Source organism: Oryctolagus cuniculus, chromosome 18, assembly GCF_964237555.1.
Source record: "Oryctolagus cuniculus chromosome 18, mOryCun1.1, whole genome shotgun sequence".
Lineage (NCBI taxonomy): Eukaryota > Metazoa > Chordata > Mammalia > Lagomorpha > Leporidae > Oryctolagus > Oryctolagus cuniculus.
This window is the reverse complement of record NC_091449.1, coordinates 39,180,886-39,202,667: the sequence shown is the minus strand read 5'-3', so window position 1 is coordinate 39,202,667 and position 21,782 is coordinate 39,180,886. Positions and strand designations below refer to the sequence as shown.

The window sequence follows — 21,782 nt, the reverse complement described above, 5'->3', positions numbered from 1 at the left end:
CTTTGGTTATGACAGAGATTCCTTGATTAAGGAATTGTTCTCTGGGGTCTGTGACCACCACTGGGCCTTCTGAAAGCATCACAGGAAGGAAGAGAAATCTCTGTACCTGTACCTGTACCTGTACCTGTACCTGTACCTGTCGCTGTGGCTGTGTCTGTATCCATGTGTGTGTGTGTCTCTATCTAAGCTGAATCTCTCTATCTATACACCTTTGTCTACCTGTGTATCTGTATCCATTTCTGTATCTAAATCTCTGTCTCTCTGTATATCTGTGTTTGTACACACACGTATGTCTGTATTCCCGTCCAGATCCACAGTTGTGTATCCATGTGCACACCCGTATCCACACCTGTCTGTAGATCTACCCAGAATCTATTCCCGTGAGGACAAATCGCTGCTGCTTCCATGATGCACACCAGCTTTCCAGCAAGTGGCCAGGGAGGGGCCCTGGAGGCAGAGCATCCACCAGCAGGGCCAGGGCCTGATCCCCCAGCCAGGACAGAAGAACCCTGTGTCAGGGACCCAGGATTGGGCATGAAGGGGTACAGGCAGGGGCTGGCTGCAAGAAGCCTCCATTCCAGGGGAGGGGGTGGCCCTGCGCTGTGCCTCACACAGGAGTCACAGCAGGGGCAGGGGATCATCTGGGGATCGGGACTGCTGACCACATGGACAGTGAGGGCCAGGGGGAGAAGGAGTCAGGGCACGGGGACCAGCAGGGCTTCAGGTGCTCGCTGCTGCCAACAAGTCCTCCTGAGCATCCAACAAGACCAGGAGCCGCCTGCTCCCTCCTCACTGCAGTGCTGCTGCTCAGGATCCCAGGGCTCACACAGGGCTGGGAGAGCAGCTGCTCCTGGAGCAGGCTCCCCACGCCCTCTGCCCACCCTGGATGCAGCCATCTGGCTCCCCCATTCCCCATGCAGGGAGCAGATGAAATAGGTGCAGTCCAGGGTGTGCTCTGAGGGACCAGCGATGACAGGGCCATGGTCATTGGGAACTGGACTGGCCCTTGCCCTCAATCATGGCCTACCCTAATATGGTAATATAGACAAGAAAGCTGGCTTCCCACACAGGGCCATGTTGACCTCTGCTTTCATCTCCAGAGAGCAGCAAGTGAGCACTTGTGGCCCTGAGCCCTTTGTAGGACACCCAGTGACATGAGCCCAAGTCCAGGTTGGAGTTACACATGTAGTCCAGCCTTTCCCACACCTGGGTCCTGGAAGGTACCTGTACTTCCAGACACACACTTAGGAATGAACCTGAACCAGCAGGGTGGCGCTGTGGCCTTAAGGTGAGCTGGGTTCAGCTCCCTTTTGTGAGGCAGAGAGTTGAAGAAGGAGCTGGTGAAGTTGGGAGGTCAAGGGCCAGTGGGCAGCTGGAGCCCAGGCAGGGAGCCCACCCAGGGGATGGTCCCCCGGCTCATTCCTAGAGCACGAACGTGTGCCCTTACCCTCTTCCCTGTCTCAAGAGCACGCCCGTGCCCCAGATGAGGCTGCCGAAGAATGGAGGCTGACCCCAACAGGAGAGTGCCCACCTGACTGGGCAGCAGGAGTCTGCACTTAGCCCCCAGGGTCGATGTCCAGGGCCACCCAGAGGGGACGCCAATGCTCCTTGACTTTCTCAGGAGACTGACCTACTGGTCCTAGGTCTGTGTTCTCTGGAGGCCTCTCTGGCCAGTTCCAGTTTCAGGTCTGGAGGACTGGATTCATGGAGGAGGGAGAAGAAAGGCAGGGAGGAGATGGACCCACGGAGGGGAAGGGACGCTGGACCTCACCAGACCAGGATGGGGGCCTGAGGTGACCTCACACCTCACACAATGCTGTGCACAATGTCAAAGGCCATGGGACATGGGGACCCTCAGGTGTCACTGGATGGCAGGGAAACAGGCCTCTGGCTGAGATTGGGGCCTGCAGTATCTGTTGCCTTGCACGAAGTCCATTGGGAACCTCTGCAGACAGGCCTTGAGGGCCACAAGAATGGACCAAACGCTTCAGAAACAAACTCTTTATTCTATTTCCATCAGCACGGGGCAGGGGGAACCCTGGGTCACTCCTACGAGTATGAGGGAAACCAGCACCTCTGCTTTCGCCATCTCCACAATGTGTTGGCCTCACAGTCTCGCTGCCACCACAGGCCACCAAATTGGTGATTCAGTGCATGCCCAGACCCCAGGGAGTAAGATAATGTTCTAAGAGGAGAGATGGGTGCCAGATGCAAGGCCGGCCCAGTGGACAGAAACAATGGACAGGATAGATTCCTCCTGACCTCAGCTACTGGGTAGGGGGCATAAAGCATACATGGGACCCTGACTTTGGGACCCAGGTGAGGCCAGGGAGGCTGCTAAGGATCAGGGACCCGAGCTGTTAAGGACCACTGTCAATAAGAAGGACACAGTGTAGGCAGGGTCCATTGACTTGCAGGGTGGTGATGTGGTCCCATATTTCCCTGCATGGCCTCAGCGTGACAGCCTCACCATGGAGGAGCCACCAGGCTCTGCCAGCACTCGGGGTTGTGAACCCACCATGGGCCTGGCCCTAGCGATGCTCCGCCCACCACTGCCTGAGTGCATGGTCTGCAGGGGCCACAGGGCAGGGGTCCTCGGGCCTGTCTCAAGTTGGGGGACACAGGTGGGGCTGGAGTAACAGGGGCCAGGGCAGAAGGGGCGGGGCTCACAGTTCTACTTGGTTTTGTTCTCTGGGGTTCCAGGGTCTCCAGCTGGCAAGGACTCCCTAGGCTTAGGAAAGCCAGCTCCTTGTGCCATGCGGAGGTCGTCCCCTGAGATGTGGGCTGAGCACAGAGGCTCTGATGCCCCGAGGGACAGGTCTGGCTCCCAGGGCTCCAGGGAGCCCTCCTCGTCACCCCACTCCTCATCGCTCGAGAAGGGCCCCCAGCAGGAGGCTTCTGCATCATGGCTCCCTGGAGTGGAGACAGTGTCTCGGGGCTCCCCCAGGCCCTTGGTCCAGAGGGGAGCCAGAGTGGCCTTGCAGGGGTCTAAGAGTGCCTGCAGGATGTCGCTATCCGGAGGCCAGCGGTTTGCGGCCAGCATGTAGACCACCAGGTCAGGGAGGGAGCCCCAGCCCGACAGCCCTTGCTGGTCCCCTGCTCGCTCTGCAGGGCGGGAGAACTCGGAGGAGCCCAGGGAGAGGCTGGAGGCCCAGGCGTCGGGGGAGTCCTCTTCATGTCCCCAGTCTTCCAGCATGGAAACTTCTAGCACCTTCGTCGGTTGAGGGCAGGGAGGTTCCGTGAACCCACAGAGCTGGGCCTGTCCTCGGATTCCCAGGGAGGCCGTGGTGGGCTTGCCGGGCTCTAAGAGCGCCTGGAGGATGTGGCGCTGTGGGGGCCAGCGGTCTGCAGCCAGCATGTACTCCACCAGGTCAGGCAGGGACGCCGGTGCTGACAGGCTCTGCTGCTTCCCAGTGTTGTGGGCGGTGGGAGTGACAGAGGCGGCACCCAGACACTCCAGGGACCCTTGCAGGAGGCCTGGGACCCCAGGCTCTGGGGAGGCCTCCTGTGTCTTCCATGTCTCTGGCTCCCACGTGGCCTCAGGGATGGAGCACTTGACTCCTCCCACAGCCTGGCTGCAGGGTGCTGAGCCCTGGAGCTCCTGTGGCAGGGTGGAACCAGAAGGGCGATGCAGTGCGGCCTCATCACCCAGCACCTCGGGCCTCCCTGGTGTGGGGAGCGGCCCTGGCTCCACGGCCTCCAGCGTCCGGCCAAGGGGACCACTGGGAAGCTCCTCTGGCAGTGCTGAAAGGCAAGGAGAGGTGGTCGGCTTCTCGCAGAGGCCAGTGATGCCTGGGCTGGGCTGGAGCTGGGTCCCTGGGGCCCTCAAGGGACTGCCAGGCCCCCTGGCCTGGTCGTGAGGACCCCTGGCTGTTGCTGCCCAGGGAAAGGTCTGGGCACCTGGGTGGGGGAGATGCGAGGGGGCCCAGGATGCTGGGATGGACCCCACGGCAGGGCTGGCTCTGGGCTCCCTGTCTGACACGGTCGTCCCAGAGACATGGTCTCAACAAACTCCCAGGAGGTCATTCTGTCACCTGACCCACCTGTCACCTAAGAGCCCTGACACACACCACGGGGGCTGCTGTGGCAATGACAGGGTCTCGCCTGCCAGGGATTCGGGCACCCAGATTTGGGCACCCACCTTGGGTCTCCATCGGCCAGGATGTGTGAAAGCCGCTTGGAGCAGATGACATGGAGGAGGAAAGCCCAGGGCAGGTCTTAGGAACATGGCGCGCCCACTCCTGACTCCCCAGGGGGGATGGGGAGCATGCACGGGGGTCCACCTGGAGGAGGCAGCAGGCAGCGGAGCTTGCGGAGCTTCGACTGGGAGGCCTGGAGCTGCCTCCCCACGACATGCTCGTCCAGGGCCCAGGCCTGGCTCAGCTGGTCCTGGAGGAACGCACTGAGGGTGTCCTGGGACAGCTGCAGGAGGCGGCCTACATGGCGAGGGGGCAGTGGGGGTGTCTGGCTTGGAGGCACCCAGGGCAGGAACAGCACCCACGGACTCTCCATCCCTGTCCACACACCCACGTAGCCGCTGGATCTGCAAGTCCCCACCTGGGGTAAGGCTGAGACTCACATGTGAGGTACCCTGTCCACCCAGCCAAGGGGCAGGGCCTTGCGAGGGGGTTCCTGGGGTACACTAACACCAGGTTCAAGCACGGGGCCCAGGCAGCCACTCCTGCTCACCCTCAGTCCATGCTCCGGGGCTGAGCAGGATCCCCCACCCCCAGCCCAGCACCCCACCCTCCATGGCCCCAGAGGACTCACTCTTGTGGATCTTGAGAGCCACGTAGGACATGGCCGTCAGCACGGGCTCGCCCTCCAGAATGTAAATGTCCCAGAACCTGAGGGTCACTGCGAAGGGAATCTGTGGGGGCAGCAGGGGTGTGAGGATGCGGCCGTGCAGGCTGAGCAGGGAGCAGAGGGCAGCACAGGTACCCCTGCCCAGGGTGAGACCCCGCTGAGGCTGCCCCAGTTGAGGTCCTGCCACTGCTCAAGGGGTAGACTTGTCCCAGTGGGGATTTCGGGCACCTGCCAGGGGGCTGCAGGCCCCTCGGGGACGCAGTGGACTGGGCAGAAGGGGTGAGGAGGACTGGCAGCATGACCACTGGCCTGCCACCCGGCCCTGTGGCACAGCTTCCCAGGTGCAGGTGTCCCTGGGCACCTTACCCCGTCAGTGAAGCAGCCTTTGAACCACTTGGGAATATAGGTCCTGGTGGCCACACCCTGGCTGTCCTACAGGAAGGGAGTGAGGGGCTCAGGGCCTGTCCGAGTCCTCCCCAGAGAAGATACACCAATGGAGGGGCGGCTCTTCAACCAGCGCAGTGCTGGGTGTGTGGGCACAGGCGACACCTGCTGGCCCCTGGTGACTGCGCCCCGGGATGCTGGGTGTGAGCAGGAGAAGGAAAATGAGTCCTCCCTGCAGAGCCCGCTTCAGACCCCTCCCACCAAGACGGCCCCTGGTCAGGCCTTGGCTCCACCCCCGTGCCACGGACAGCTCAGACCCTGCTCCAGAGCCCCCCCTTAGAGGTGCCAGGGGCCACACCACTCACCAGGTGGCTCTTGAGTGTGGGGAGCGCCAGCTTCAGGATGGTCTCGTGATGCTGCTGCAGACGCGCCAGCTTGGGCTCCCCGGCTTTATAGAACCCTGAGAGGCCCAGACCCCCCTCGGGGAATCAGAACCCGCAGGCAGCACTGGGGCTGTCAGGGGCGGCATAGAGGGTGCAGGCTGGGTGGGGGCATGTGAAGGCTCTGGCGTGGGCAGTGGAATCCCCCCTCTGTGGGGGGACAGGATGAAGGTGGAAGAAGGCTACAGGTGGGTGGCCCTGGGGTCCAGACCGGACTGAACAGAATTCAACCAGAATAATGGGTGAGCAGCTAGTGGGGGCCTGGTCGGATCTTGGGTACAAGGATTAGGTCGAGCGGACCCCGTAAGGGAGGCCACCGTCTGGGCATCCTCCAGCTGTGTTGAGTGAGGGTTCGGGGCGGCCATGGTGCAAAGCAGCATGACCAGCAGGCACCTGGACCAGGACGCACCCAAGGGCTGGGGTGCGGGATGCAGAGGCAGCCATGGAGAGGCTATGGGGCCCCGGCTGATGGGGAGACCCAGGGCCTCAGGCTGAGTGGGGGCCCCCAGCCCCACATTCAGACTCTCGAAAGGGAGGTTGTTGTGGACACCCAGATGTGGGGGCAGCTGGTGTGCCGGCCGTGGTGGCAGCTCCAGCCTGGCTGCTGGGGGCTGGTCCAGCCAGCACCTACCCTGCATCGCATGCCTGTCATTGGCCATGAGCTGCGCCAGGGCCCAGAAGGCATCTTCTTCGTCTAAGAAGATGAGGAGCAGGGCAGCCACCTGGTTCAGGCCCGGGCTGTAGCCCATCTCCTGCAAGAGCCCAAAGTAACCATGGAGCCACACCGCCTGGCTGACCCGTGTCAGTTCTTGCTCCCGGAACTGGGCACCCCAGGGCAGCAGTCTCTGCGCCCCACCCCTTGCAGGCCCAGCTGACATCACACAGCCCCCTCACCCCCAGCCCCCTGATTGCACCTTGCAGATACTCACAGGGTCATAAACGGAGTAGGCCAAGAGCAGGTGAAACAGGGCCTGCTGCCTGGGGACGAGAGGAGGGAGGGTTGGCGAGGTTCCTGAAGGCCGTGAGCTCAGCTCTGCATCCCCACCCCTTCTCTGCAGCCCAGCCAGCGCCGTGCACACCTCTCACCCTGGTCACAGCCCAGGGCTCCTTCCTACCCACCCACCCCACACGCCCACAGCCAGCTCCAGGTCACCCTCAGCAATTGGCCTGTGGTGGAACTCAGGGGCTGGTCCTGGCCCAGGCCACTCTGGCCTCCAGGGTCCTGGCTCCTGTCCCTGGGCTGTCTCTGCTGCTGTCCCTGTCCTCTGGAGCTTCCTGTGTTATGGCCCCACCTGCCCAGGTCCCAACCAGCACCTGGCACCCAGCAGCTGCTCAATGCCCGGTGCTGGCTGATCCTTCACGGGGCAGCCTCAGCACCTACTGTGGGCCCCAAAACTTCCAGGAACCCCACACTTGTGCTAGCGCCACACATCTCACCTAGGACACTCCCAATTCTCCACGGCACTGGTTCCCACAGAATCCCTCCTCAGTCACAAACTGCCCATGGCCTCACTTGACTCCGAATCGCTCCCGGAACATGACGTGTCCCCTGAAGGTCTTGCTCACGGCCACATCGATCTGCTGCACCCACTGTGACCGCAGTCGGCCCTGCGCCTTCAGCTTCTGGAGGGCGGGAGGAGGGCGGGGCCAGCCTCAGCACAGAGCCCCCGCCTCTACCACCCAGTGCCCACAGACCCCAGGGTCCAGCAGGGGCTGAAGGAGAGTTTGTGGACCAGGAGGCTCAGGTCCCTGAGTCCTTGACCAGGGAGGTCCCTGGTGTCAGCTGACCATGGTGCCCGTGTCACCCATGAGATCCAGAGCCCTGCCGAGGGGTCCCCTGAGGACCACCCTCAGCTGATGGGCAGGCATGAGGTTCTCTTCTCCAGGGGACCAGTGTAAGCCATGGGCCCGCCCAGGACAAGCTGCATACAACCTCCCAATGGGGACACTGCCAGGACATGGTGAGGGGGCAGGGGCAGTCACAAGTGGACAATGCTGAACAAGGCCAGAGGGACCATCCAGAGAGGAACAGGAGCACACAGTGCCCAAAGGAGGCCTCTTCCCATTCCAGGCTATGCCAACCATGCACTGAGCTCTGGACCCACCTGGCCAGGGAGTGACATTTCTGGCCCCAAGCTATCGTCCTACCTGATAGGCCCCGGGGTTCTCCGCCTTCACCGCATCCACCCCGAGGAGCAGGCCCCACACCTTCCCCCGCACCTGGGCAGGGACGCCCTTGTAAATCCGGCGGCGCAGCTGCAGGAAGGAAGGGCTCTGGTGAGCCAGGCACAGGGCACCCTGGGCAGGCTGGGGGCAGAGGCTGCAGCAGGATGGGGGCCTGGGTGCCTGCTGTCCTGGGAGGGCTCGGGTCAATCCCCAGGGACAGAGGTGGTCTGGGCTTAGGGAACATGGATCTCAGCCATGGCCTCCCTTCCCTGGGCCGGGGCGTGGCCAATCCTGCCATCAGTTGTCTCCCAGCGGGGACCTTGAATGGGAGACAGGAGGCTGAGCCAAGGCCTGTGTCCTTGGAGTTCGGGACCGTGGGCAGCCAGCAGACTTGGAGAAAACCGAGTGCTCCCACAAACGGGGGTGATGAACTCCCAAGTGGCAGAGAAGTTCCCCACAGCTCCTCAGCCGCCACACCACCTTCTGAGTGTTCTGATAATTCTGCCAATTCTTCAGAATTTTCAGCCATTTTTGGAGGCTTCGGTTCTGCCGATTCTGCAGGAAGACAGCGACTTTGTTGTCAGCACAGATCTGGGTCTTGGAGAGCGGCCCTCGGAGGCAGCGCCCAGCCTGACCTCTCTGAACCGCATGGACCCACAGGGGGCCCAGACCTGGGCCCAGACCCTCTGAGTGGGTCAGAACCTGTGACCCTTGGCCGCCTCCACAGAATCCACACTGAGGATGGACACCCCCACTGTCCAACCCTCCAGGTGTCCCGTGGCTGTGGGCAGGGTCCCGTGGCTGCATGTCCTTTTAGGGCGGGAGGATGTGGTGGGGTAGCCCTAGAGTTCCTGACTCTGGGTGACTTTGGGTTCTGCCCCTCACCAACACCCAAAACACCAGGCCCTGGGGGATCCTCCCAGCCCCACCCCTGCGGTCTCCACAGATAGCTTTCACCTTGGTGATCCAGGCGCTGTCCCGGGGCAGCTGCTTCTCACTGGGAGGCAACGGAGGCACAGCTGTGAGGACCTGAGCCAGGCCCGAGCACTCCACCGCCCACGCCAGGCCAGGGAAGGGACAACCCAGGCCCAAGCCCCAAGACTTAGACCAAGGGTTCAAAGAGAAGGCACGAGGCAGCCGTCCTGCCCATGGACACCCCTGGGAGGATGGGACCTGAGAATGTGGGGAGCACAGGGCCCGCAAGGTCCCGGGTATCGCAATGCGGTTCTGCTATGGGAGCTCCCTCCTGGGCAGAGACCGGGCCCTGTGCAGGATCTGAGAATCCACAGTCCTGAGACAGGAAGGCTGCCTAGGAGCGGAGGACTGGGCACCCGTGGGAGCCAGTGTCAAGAAATGGCAGAACCACCTACCAGCCCACGACCTGGCCTGAAATCTGCCCAGTGCTGGCAGGGCTGTCATGGTGCCTACTCCCCGACACCCTACCCGGCCGAGGGCTTGCCCTCTGCCACCTGCCTCTCCTGATCTCAGGCTGCTCAGGCCGCAACACAAACTCACCCTCTTCCATGTCCCAGGACACCTGGGGCACAGGACGAAGGCCTAGTACCTCGTCCCCAGTCCCCAGCTCCCCGGCTCAGACTCAGGCCAGAGCGCCTTTGCTGAGAACCCTCCCTGCCCGGTCCCTTCCTCAGGACCCCAGCCAGGGGCTCGGCCCTCAGCCCAGCTGCCCCTTGGGCCCTGCCAAGGAGGCTGCTCTCTGGGGGGCCCCGAGCCCCTGCAGGCCCCGTCTCTCATCCTGTGCCCACACCCTCTCTGCCAGTGACAGGGCCCCTCCCCTCCCAGCTCCCGGGCAGCCCTGTCCCACCCAGTGTCTCCTGAGGCTCCTATCACACAAGGAGAGCCCAGGCTGTAGAGACAGGTCCCTCCTCCAGAGCAGGCTCTCTGAGAACAGAAGCTGCCCTGAGTGGCCATGGGGTGTGCCGACTCACTGCAGGATGCCCAGGTGATCCGGGAATGGGCGGGTGGCCTTGTCCTCCTCCTCCCAAGGCATCACCAGCACCCCTCCTCGGCGACCCTGCAGCCAGAAGGGCAGCCAGGTGAGAAGCCAGGGGCACACGGGCTGGGGAGAGCGGGAGGGCCCCAACAGCCGTCATGGCCCTTGGCAGCCCAGTCCACTGTTGCCATGGACACGGCCGAGGTCCTAGGGCCCTTCCTCCAAGGCAGCTGCCTGGCCTGTACCTGCTCATACTTGGTGATGGTCACGGCTCGCTGCCGGGCCTCCCGCAACTCCAGAGCCTCCATGTCTGAGCTGCAAGAACACACTGTAAACAGGACAGAGCCCAGAAGCACCACAGGGAGCTGCTTCCTACCACCCCACCCTGGGACTCAAGTCCATCTGATCTGAGCCACCACCGGGCAGGTGGCACCTGACTCTCAGGAACCAGGAGGGTGTCAGTCCAGAGGTCGTGGACATGGATGACACACGAGGGAGAGGGGGGGTGTTCCTGACTTCTGCCCCAGACTGACTGAAGGAGCCTTCTCCCCGTGTGGTGTGGGCTTCCCTCCACTGTGCCCAGACACACCCCTAGAACAGAAGGTCTCCTCCGGCTCCCAGTTCAGAGCCCCAAGTCTCCTATGAGCCCACAACAGGTACCTGTGCCCCGTGGGGAGCTCAGTGCAGACTGGACGCCAACCCTGGGGACACCTGGGCTGGCACAGACCCACACTAAGGGCATAATCACAGCCACCCCACTCCATCATGGGAGCACTGACAGGGACCACAGTAGCCGCACTCAGCACACAGCAGGCAACGCCCGTGCTCGGCTCTCGTCACTCATCCGGGAGCCACTGTCCCTCCCCAAGACCCGTCCCTCTCACCTCTGTCCCAAATTAGTCCTCCTCTGCCGAGTCTGCTCCAGTCTAGGAAAGCACACGAGTCAGTCCCTCACAGACACGAGCAGCCTCTAACTGCCACCACCCACGCAGGAGGATTCCAGGAATGCTGACATCACGGGGTTCCACCAGCAGTGTCACAATGCCACCCTCCCGGGTCAGCAGGGCCTCGTCCCCTCAACTGTCAGATCCCTTGGAGGTGGGTCCTGTGCTGTCTCCACAGCTCGATCAGGAGGGCAGGCCCAAGACAGGTGTTCTGGAGCCAGGTGCACCTGTGCCTCTGTCCCCTGTGGGGCCCTGAGACCAAACCCTGCTCTCTATAGAACAGCCTTTAAGCCTCATAAGTTTGAATAAAGTTCCTGCAGTGAGCCCACTTCCTGACTGGGTAGCTTGTTTTGTCCTTGATGAGTGTCTCCTGTTCCTTATATACTCTGGGTGTTAACCCTTTATCGGATCGTAGTTTGTAAATATTTTCTCCCGTGTCGTTGGTTCTTCTTCACTTTGCTGGTTGTTTCCTTTGCTGTGCAGAAACTTCTTAGCTCAGGGTCATCCCATGTGCACTTTGCTTTCCTGTGCTTCTGGGGTCTTCTCCAAGTAGTCTTTGCCCAGACCCGTGTCCTGCAGTGTTTCCCCTATCTTTTCCTTCAGGAATTTCAGGGATTCAGGTCTTAGGCTTAGATCATGGATCCACTGTGAGTCGATTTTTGTACAGGGTGTAAGATACGAGTCTTATTTCAAACCTCTGCAGGTAGAAACCCAATATTCCCAACGTCGTCTGAAAAAGTGTCTTTTCGTGGAGGGATTTAGGTCTCTTGTCAAATATGAGTTGGTCAAAGATGAGTGGATTACTATCTGGGGATTCTCTTCTGTTCAATTAGACTACACGTCTATTTTTGAGCCAATGCTAGTTTGTTTAGTTTATAACAGCCCTGCAGTAGGTTTTGATATCTGGTACTGTGATGCCTCCAGCTTTGATTTTGTTATTAAAGATTGTTTTGTCTATTTGGGATCTTTGTGCTTCCATATTAATTTTTGGATTTCTTTTTACATATGTGATGTATGTCCTTGGTATTTTCATTGAGATCACGTTGAATATGCAAATTGCCTTGAGTAATGTGATCCCTTGGATAGTTTAATTTTCCCAAATCAAAAACAAGAAAGATTTTTCCATTTTGGTGTGTTCTTGTATATCTTTCATTAATAATTTTTCATTTACATTGTAGAGATCATTTCCATTCTTAGTGAAATTTATATCAAGGTACTTGGGTTTTTTTATGGGTATTTTTAATGAGACTTCTTTCTCAGCCAGAGTTGTATGTGAGAATGCTGTAGATTTTTATATTCTGTCCTACAACTTTACAACTTCTTTGATGAGTTCCCAGAGTCTCTCAGTGGAGTCTTTTTGTGCCTGTGTGCAAGGAACATGCCATCCCCAACAAGGTGGACCTCCTCCTTCCCACTTCATATGCCTTTGATTCCTCTTCCTTGCCTAGTGGCTCTGAGTAAAATGTCTAGAACTACATAGAATAATTACGGTGAAACTGGGCACCCTTTTCTGGTCCGGCTCTTAATGGGAATACTTCCATCTTTTCCCCATTCAATGTGATGATGGCTGCGTGCTTGCTCACTACTGCCTTGAGTGTGTTGCAGTGTGTTCCTTCTATAGCCAGTCGATCTTTATGGTGTCCACCATGACAGAATGTTCTATTTCATCAAATGCTTCCTCCTCATCTATCGAGATAATCTTATTTTTTACCTCCATTTTGTTGAAGTGACATATCGTGTTACTGATTTGCATGTGTGGACCCCTCCCTACAATGGGCACTGGGAGCATGTGGCTGGCACCTGTGTGTCTGTTCTCTCTCCTCACTGCTCCATGGAGTCTGTGTTCTGTTCTGTCTGCTCCGTCCATTTGTTCACCACTGACAGTCTCTCTCAGTCAGTCCCTGGGAACGTGGTCCTCCCTTTGTGTCTCTGGCATCTGTCTGTGCAGAGGTCAGTGTGGCCTCTCCCTGTTCAGGCATCCTGGACCCTTCCTGCCGGCCATTCTTATTCTGCAGGCCACTCTAGCCTTGGGACTCTGTAGCGAGCCCAGCTAAAGCGACCTCTAGCTCTGGGGAGCCCAGAGGGCCACCAGCCACTGGGGATCTCAGCAGCTCTTCCATCTCTCATTTTTGCTCCCCTTCTCTCTGTCACTCTGCCTTTCAAGTCTAGATAGATACAGAGAGAGAGAGAGAGGGAGAGAGAGAGGGAAAGAAGAGAGAGAGATCTTTTTTAAAAACGAATGGCTCCATCAGTTGCAAGACCTTGAAATGTTTCTGCATGAGTGGGGTTGGTATAAGGAGCTCCTGGTTCCCCACTTCCCAGGGTAACCACAGGGCTGGTGATGGTCCTCCTCCCAGAATACAGTGGGAGCTGAGTGCCCTGTTGTCTCCCACCGCCCTTCTAGGGCCGCCCCCAGGAAAGATGGTGCCATCAGGGGTGAGCTGATCCCCACATGCCCTGATCTCCCTCATCCCCACACGAGCAAGGCAGGTGTGGAGCACATTGCTCGCATCGGAGCACCCACTGTGGGCACGCTGGCGTAGCCACAAGTCCACATTGGACTGGTGACTTCATTATCATAATGGACGCTTTTCTGTGTCCTGCAGCAAAACTGCTCCCAGGGAGCCCTGCCTCTACTGCCTCCATGAGACACTGCTCCCTACTTGAGCCAAGCACAGGGAAGACGTCGATAGGTTTCGCTCCATCAGAGTTCTTCTGTGGGGGCAGACGCTCCCCAGACACATGGGGACACATGTGAAGCCACCAAGAAGCTGTTTACAGTGGACCCGAAATTGTCAAGAGTGAGCCAACAACTAGCACAAATCAACGCACAAATGGAGATCAGGTGGATATAACCATAGGAATAATAAAGGGTGGGATTGACAGGAGCCAAGAGTTGGATCTGAAAGTCAAAGAGCCAGGGCATGTGGCAGCTTCCAGCAGCTGGGAGAGGCAGTGACAGATTCTCCAGTGGAGAATTCATTGACTGATTAATGAGATGCAATGTGATAGAGAAGGAGAGACAGAGAGAGAGAAATTCCATGTGCTGCCTCATCTCCAAAGGCAGACAGAGCTGGACCAGGCAGAACCAGGATCTGGGAACTTGTCCAGCTCTCCCACAAGGGTGCAGGGGCCCTCTCCAAGGCTGTCAGCTGCTGCCTCCCAGGCTCTTTGGCAGGAAGCTGGATCAGAGCAGAGTGGCCAGGCCTGGAACTTACATTCTGACATGAGACGCAGACGCCCCAGTGTGGGGCTCCATGGGATGCGCAGCCATGGAGCCCCCATGTCAAGGTCGGTCTGATAGCTGTTGCTGTGTCTTTATCACAAGGCGGATGTTGCTAGTTTCAGTTAGGGCAATGCTTTCCCATGGTCAGGACGTTCCAGAGGAGTTGAGAATGTGGTAAACAACAAGATGGCTCCGAGGACCGCGCGGTGAGCCTGCCTGCTGCGTGACACCTCATCTGATTGGCCCGAGGACGCATGCACACTGCGTGAACAGACGACGGATTGGAGTGTTCCGTGCATGGACTTGAGCCCGCTTGCAATTGGCCAGATTTTGTATATAAGCTATGTGCTGAGGAAGGAGGGGGCTTTCCTGTCCACTCTCCTCCTTTCATTCTTTCTCTGTCCCTGTTATTTTCCCATTAAAAGTCTGCTGAAGACCGATGAGCTGCGAACAGTGTCGTTCCTTTGCGGGCAAGGGAGCGGCAAGTGGTGCCGTGACTCGGATCCGGACCACTTTCTCCACGCAGGAATAGGTAAGGAACAAAGGGTAAGCGTGCGAGTGCACGGAAATCCAGCTGGGGAAAGAATAGAAACCGCGGTTCCGTCGAGGAAAGACGGGGAAATTAAGCGCCAGAAAAAAGGGTAAAGGAATCCCTTAAAAGGCGGGAGTACAAAGTGTTAAGAAACGCCAGGAAATAGGCGGAAACTTCCTTTTTACCTCGAAATGGACAATACTCAGAAACTTCCTTTTTACCTCCAAATGGACTATTCTCCGTCCACCACTAGGTTGCACATGCTGTTGAGCTGCTTGTTAAAAGCTGCGGGGACGCCCGTTAAGGCGGCCACAGTATGTGCATTCACTAGGGCTGTTGCCAAGACGTCACCACGGTTTGTGGAAGGTGGCCAATTAGATGAGCAACAGTGGCGGAGAGTAGGGGGACAGTTGAGAGCAGCCAGAGAGCCGGCAGAAATACTTAGATTATGGCAACTCATTGAACAGACACTTCAGCACCCCACTGAGAGCATAGGGCTTTTACTTGATGAAGGATGCGAGCTCCTAGAGAAGGTTCAGGAGGAGTCTCGGCATGATAGTCAGTCTAGTGACTGTGGTAGTCAGTGGGACAGGAAACAGACGGACAAAGGTCCCTGTAGGGACCAGCCACCGGATGAGACAGAGAAAAATTCAGTGAAGGACCATCCCCCATCGAGTGCACCCCTGCGCTCGAGGGGGCCATCTCATTTATATCCCAGTTTGACTAGGCTAGCAAATTTGTGCTTAGAGGACGAACCGCCGCCGTGGTATCGTCCATTGACTCTCCCTAAATCGGCCCCTAGAAAAAAGAAAAAAAAAAAAAAAGCTATAAAGACTCCATTACAAATACAGAAAATAGGGTTAAACAAGGCGAGCCATAGAACAGTTCATTAATGCTATAAAAATAGTCAGTCCTTGGTTCGCAAAAGGAGTCGTGAATAAGCAACATTGGGATTTCCTCAGAAAAAACTTAAATGTGCATTTAAAGAAACAAAGCAAGCCGTGACAAAGGCTGTGAAAACTTTGTTACAGATGTAGAAAATAGGGTTAAAGAAACAAACTGTAGAGCAGCTTATCAGTGCTGTTGAAACAATTAGTCCTTGGTTTGCTGAAGAAGGTGTTGTGGATAAGAAACACTGGGAGTAAAAAATATAGATCAGTGTACACTGGACAGCCCTCACCTTGCATTTAAATATTTCATTTAAAGTAAATGTTCTCTGTTATAAAGTTAATATTACTATGTGCAATGAGAAATTGTGGTGACAAAGTGTCCGGACTACCCATTTTGTTTTTGTTTTATGTACTAACTCTACCCCTATTATTGATAGGAATGCTTGGACAGATTATGCTTGGTTTGCTTCACAAAAAAAAAAAATATATATATATATATATATAAATCAAGATATGCCGCAAGTAGTTAAGATTCCACACACCTGTAGAAATGTAATAATTACAAATAATAAGAGGCTAGTTCCCTCAGATATGTTTCAATTTATCCTTGAAACATATTGAATATTATTGTGTTTTATTGCTGGATGTATATTTGTATAGAAAATTTGTATTATATTCGTATGATGTATTAATTATGCCTATACCTTGGTGCAACTCTAGGGCCAAATGTAAGGACAGATTTTTGGGATGGAGAGGCTTGTGTCTTTGTTTGGCTCTGATAAACAAGTAACTTGTCTGCCAGATAACCTTCTCCTGCTCCTTGGGAGCCTGGCCAGCTCCCCGGGAGGGGATAAAGGAATATTTTCTGATAAACAGGTGGGCATGCTTCGTGTCTCGGCTCTCTGGCCAAGATCCGGGATGGGACGCACTGCTTGCCTAAGATCTTGGCAATGAGCCACCCTTGTCCTTGGGGGCTTTAAGGAGGAGCCGGAGCAAGCCTCTGCTGCTGCTGTTTCATCCCGGGGGAACACGCAGTCAAGCTGAACGTTAAACGTGCCCATGATGATTACTAATAATGTTTGATTCTCAGTATGGATCTTTTTCTGGTGCTGTGTAAAAATTGCTTAGTAATGCCCATAGTACTGTAAATTCTACAAAACATAAGTACAACGCAAATATGAATCGATTGGCTATTGTGGCTGAGGTGTTCTGTAACAGTCCCTTTAATAAAAAATTAACAAAATAAATTAATTTAAAAAACAGAACATTCAGGACCTGCCACTCTGCTTGGTATGTCATTACAAAAATCAACAAGGAGGACTATGCCTGGTAAATGAGGGTGCTATCAATGTGGGCAACAGGGACATGTACAAATATTGTCCAAAAGTCAAACATCAAAAAAGCCCCTCCTCCTGGGATTTGCCCCTGGTGCTAAAGGGAAAGGCATTGGACCAATAAATGTCACTCCAAAACTGATAAAAATGATAATTCCTTAAATAAATAGAGTTCAGAAAACTAAAAGTGGGACTGGCCCCAGGCCCCATCCCAACAAATTTTGGGGGCCATGACATTTGTTCCTCAACAGAACAGCCTAAATCCATCAATTTCCCCCACGGAGCCATAGAGGGTAGTGCAGGACTGGACCTCAGTGCCACCTCCTATACAGTATTGACCCCTGAGATGGGCCCACAAGGCCTCCCTACTGGGATTTTTGGTCCTTTGCCAACTGGGATTTTTGGTCTCCTACTGGGCAGAAGTAGTATAACTATGAAAGGGTTACAGGTTTTTCCTGGAGTTATAAACACTGACTTTACTGGTGAGATAAAAATTATGACTCAAGCCAATAATGTAACTTTACCTCCAGGACAATGCATTGCTCACTTGATTCTGTTCCCCTTCTCTTCAATTGGTAGGTCTTTTTTAAATAAAAGAGAAAATAACGGTTTTGGATCTTCTAATGCTTATTGAATACAACCCATAACTAAGGACTGACCCAAATTTTTCTTAAAACTAAATAAAAAGTTATTCAGTGGTCTTTTAGATACTGGAGCTGATGTCTCTGTTATTTCAGCAGCAAGCTGGCCCACAAATTGGAAAAAAAGAAAATTACCATAACTCAATTGCAAGGTATTGGTCGGAGTCAAAGATTAACACAAAGTTCCAAATTGCTACAACGGGAGGATAAAGCAGGTAATGCTGGAGCCTGTCGCCCCTATATTTTGGCTGCATTACTTGTTAATCTCTGGAGACATGATATTCTAACTCAAATGGGGGCTTTCATACATAGTCCAAGTAAGATTATTACCATTAACATACTTCAACAAGGTCATTTGCCAGGTAAGGGTTTAGACAAACAACAAAGCATCGCATCTCCAGTTACTTTAACTGTCAATCATGACCAGAGAGGCTTAGGTTTCCCTTGATGGCTACTGGTCAGCCTGTGCCCCATGCAAAAAATAAAATAAAATAAAAATCAGATAATCCCGTGTGGGTGGATCAGTGGCCTTTACTACAGGAAAAGATAACTGCTGCACAGATATTGGTGAAAGAACAATTAACAGCAGGACATATAGTTCCTTCTAATTCTCCTTGGAATAGTCCTATTTTTGTTATCAGAAAAAAAAAATCTGGGAGATAGCGATTGCTTCCAGGCCTTAGGGCTGTTAATGCTACTGTGGAAATTATGGGGGCTTTACAACCAGGTTTACCATTGCCTACTGCAATTCCAAAGGACTCTTATATTGCAATAATAGATTTAAAAGATTATTTTTATACTATACCTTTACATCCAAAAGATTGTCCCCGATTTGCTTTCAGTGTTCCATCAGTAAATTTTCAAGAACCTATACAAAGATGCCAATGGAGGATCTTACCTCAAAAAATGGCTAATAGCCCTACTTTGTGCCAACAATTCATTGATGCTGCTCTTCAAAAAATTTGCAAAAAATATAGCAATTTATATATTATACACTATATAAATGATATTTTAATAGCTGGACCCGAGGAATTTTTGGAGATGCAATGTCTAACAGTAATGAAAGAGCAATCATCTACTTTTGGTCTTATCATAGCCCCTGAGAAAATGCAACTTCAATATCCTTGTCAATATCTAGGCTTCCAATTGTACCCATGAAAAATACTTCCACAAAAAGTCACCTTACAATTGGATTCTTTACAGACTTTAAATAAGTTTCAAAAACTTCTGGGGAATATTAATTTGCTTTCTGCACATCTCCACCTCACAACAGGAGACCTTAAACCTTTATTCAATATCCTAAAAGGAGGTCAAGCTTCTGTAATTTGTGATGGTCACCATACAGTTATTAACACCTCTTTTTCATCTCTACAGCTAGTTGAATTAGTTGCTGTTGCACTTGCATTGCGGTCTACTTTGGATGTAGTGGTTAACATACACACCAATAGCAAATATGTGTTCCTATCAGTGCCTCAATTGGACACTTGTTCATTCCTTCCTAAATCCTCAGCTGCTTCTCCTTTGTTTTCTCGCATTTGCACGCATTTGCACTGTCATTCGACAGCATACCTGCCCTTTCTTTATAGGTCATATTCGAGCACATTCCAACCTTCCTGGACCATTGGTAGAGGGTAATCATTTGGCAGCTTCTGCTCTATGCATATATTCTATTGCTACAGCAACAAAAGATCACGTTTTACATCATTTAAATGCTCATACGTTACACTTAAAACATAATATTACTCAAGAACAAGCTCGACAAATTGTAAAATTCTGTTCTACTTGCTCCATCCAGTTACCAGTACCTCACTTTCACATTATTCCTCGTGATTTATTCCCCCAATCAACTATGGCAAATGGATATCACCCACTTCATGGAATTTGGTAAACAAACATATATACATGTGTCTATTGATGCTTATTTTAAATTTATTTTTGCTTCCTTACATACAGGTAAAGCTACAAGACATGTTATTGCCCGTTGCTTACAAGCTTTTGCTTCCCTAGGAACTCCAAAGCAGATTAAAACGGATAATGGACCTGCTTATATTTCTGCCTCTTTTAGAAATTTTTGTGTAACTTTCTATCTCATGTTACTGACATTCCTTATAATCCTCAGGGTCAAGACAATATTCTACATACACATCACACTTTAAAACAATATTTTAATAATATAAACAAAAGGGGGAGTTTAAGGTTCTTGCCCATTCTCCTAACAAATGGCTCTCACATGCTTTATTCATTTTAAATTTTTTCACATTGGATAAAGATGGTCGTCTTGCAGCTATTCAACAGTGGCATCCACAAACAGCTGGGGTAAGAACAATGGTAAAATGAAAGGATCCTATCACCAATCAATGGAATGGACCTGATCCAGTACTGGTATGGGACATGGGCTCTTAAGGGATGGGTATTTTTATGCAACCAATTTGCTTTTACATTGTTAGCCCCTAATGATTTTCACAACTGCTCATTGGGCCGTGTGGCCCCAATGCTAACATCTGTATTTCCAAAGGCACAACAGTGATGCTCATTACCTGAGAACTGTGATGATGATGTCATCTTCATTGGAGACCTGCTTTCACCATGGCTATACAGCTAGTGGGAGTTCCTGGATTGGCTTATGGAAATAATTGTGGGCTACAAAGGCTTACATGTTTGGTGACCAAAACAATCAATTGTACTGCTACTGCGCTATCCAATATAGCTAAAAAATTGGATCAAGTTCGTTCAGGAGTACTCTTAAACCAAGCAGCTATCGATTATTTGCTGTTAAAAGATCATGTAAACTGTAAATCTGTTCCAGGGGAATGTTGTTTTAACATTACTAACAATGCCATATATAGAGTCTGTTATGGATAAACTTAAGAGTAAAATGCAACATATGTTTATTACTAACCCACTAACATTTGAAGGGTTTCAATGGATTCATTGGTTATTAATGTGGGCTGGATTGTTACTGCTTTTCCTACTTTGTATGGGATGTTTTCCGTGTGTTCTGCAATTTGTGCTATCTTCGCTACAGTCTGTATGGACTGACATTCATCACTTAAAACTTTATACCAAACCTCCTTTGTAATCAAAAATATTAATATTTGGCTGTATGCTTCATCTCTCACCTAATGTTGGGCTAAAATGGTACTCAAGAATGGGTAAGACACTCCACATCCTGTACCTACCTAAGACAGGGCTCAAGTTAAAGAATGGGTCACTATCGGTTGCTTGTTTGTCATGGTACTACTGGGCCTTGCCTTCATAGCCAGATGGATCAGAGCCTTAGCACTCCGTCAGCAGAATACCAACTTGATAATCCAACAGGCTATGCTGGCCACCTTGCGATCTCACCCCAATAAAGAAGTATGGCTTAGCATGATGGAGCGGTAGTCAAAGACGGGTAAACACTGATGGGCGCTCCTAGCAACCTAAGACAGAGGGTAGGACAGGCTTCCTATTACCTCCATGACGGGTAAGCAGGTAGCGCGCCATTGGGTACCTAAGACAGGCACGTTTCCATGCCATTTAAATAATAAAGAAGGGGGAGATGTGGGGCTCCATGGGATGCGCAGCCATGGAGCCCCCATGTCAAGGTCGGTCTGATAGCTGTTGCTGTGTCTTTATCACAAGGCGGATGTTGCTAGTTTCAGTTAGGGCAATGCTTTCCCACGGTCAGGACGTTCCAGAGGAGTTGAGAATGTGGTAAACAACAAGATGGCTCCGAGGACCGCGCGGTGAGCCTGCCTGCTGCGTGACACCTCATCTGATTGGCCCGAGGACGCATGCACACTGCGTGAACAGACGACGGATTGGAGTGTTCCGTGCATGGACTTGAGCCCGCTTGCAATTGGCCAGATTTTGTATATAAGCTATGTGCTGAGGAAGGAGGGGGCTTTCCTGTCCACTCTCCTCCTTTCATTCTTTCTCTGTCCCTGTTATTTTCCCATTAAAAGTCTGCTGAAGACCGATGAGCTGCGAACAGTGTCGTTCCTTTGCGGGCAAGGGAGCGGCACCCCAGGAGTCACCTTAACTCAGGGCCCCACTCCCCCCACCCAGGACACTGTTTAGGCTTGCTCATCTAGGTTGTCCAGAGCACTAAATTCAGAGGCCTCATTTTGAGCAGGGTCGCCCCTGTGACTGACAGGTCTCTGCCGCCCTCTTGTGGGCAGTGCTGTACAGCCACACCTGCTCTGCAGTGGTGCTGGCCTGTGCTGACAGCTTTGAGAGGGACCTCTTGGCTCTCTCAGACTGGGCTCCTAGTCACTTGGGGCTGTTTGGGGGAAAGCTCCCACATCTTAGTCCTCTGTCCAACAAGATCAAGTGACGCTGGCCCGGGGCCTCCCCAGACACCAACAATGAATTCATCTTGCTCCTGGCACCCAAGAAGGCCTTGGGAGACTCCTCCTACCCAGCACTGCTCTGCAAAAGGTCCATCCTGTGCCTCCCTCCTGGGCTGCTCTAAGATTCCTGAGTG

At 53.3% G+C, this 21,782-nt stretch overlaps 2 protein-coding genes and 1 long non-coding RNA gene across 3 annotated transcripts; 1 reads left to right on the top strand and 2 right to left on the bottom strand.

The window, feature by feature from the left end:
- Positions 1-2,006: 2,006 nt before the first annotated feature.
- On the bottom strand, positions 2,007-4,714 carry LOC138846401 (uncharacterized). The gene is made up of 2 exons (XM_070061986.1): positions 4,284-4,714; positions 2,007-3,744 (listed from the first exon to the last, which is right to left on the bottom strand). The coding sequence occupies exons 1-2, from the start codon at positions 4,510-4,512 to the stop codon at positions 2,675-2,677; spliced, it is 1,299 nt and encodes a 432-aa protein (XP_069918087.1). The 5' UTR covers positions 4,513-4,714; the 3' UTR covers positions 2,007-2,674.
- Positions 4,655-10,966, bottom strand: LOC138846531 (USP6 N-terminal-like protein). The gene is made up of 7 exons (XM_070062544.1): positions 7,779-10,966; positions 7,144-7,253; positions 6,560-6,608; positions 6,262-6,382; positions 5,556-5,650; positions 5,173-5,238; positions 4,655-4,870 (listed from the first exon to the last, which is right to left on the bottom strand). Exons 2-7 carry the CDS (start codon positions 7,167-7,169, stop codon positions 4,655-4,657), a joined length of 573 nt encoding a protein of 190 aa, XP_069918645.1. The 5' UTR covers positions 7,170-7,253; positions 7,779-10,966.
- A 2,977-nt stretch (positions 10,967-13,943) lies between these two features.
- On the top strand, positions 13,944-21,276 carry LOC138846666 (uncharacterized). Its single transcript, XR_011384202.1, has 2 exons — positions 13,944-14,449; positions 19,268-21,276. It is a non-coding gene; the product is annotated as an uncharacterized lncRNA (long non-coding RNA).
- The last annotated feature ends 506 nt before the right edge of the window (positions 21,277-21,782 follow it).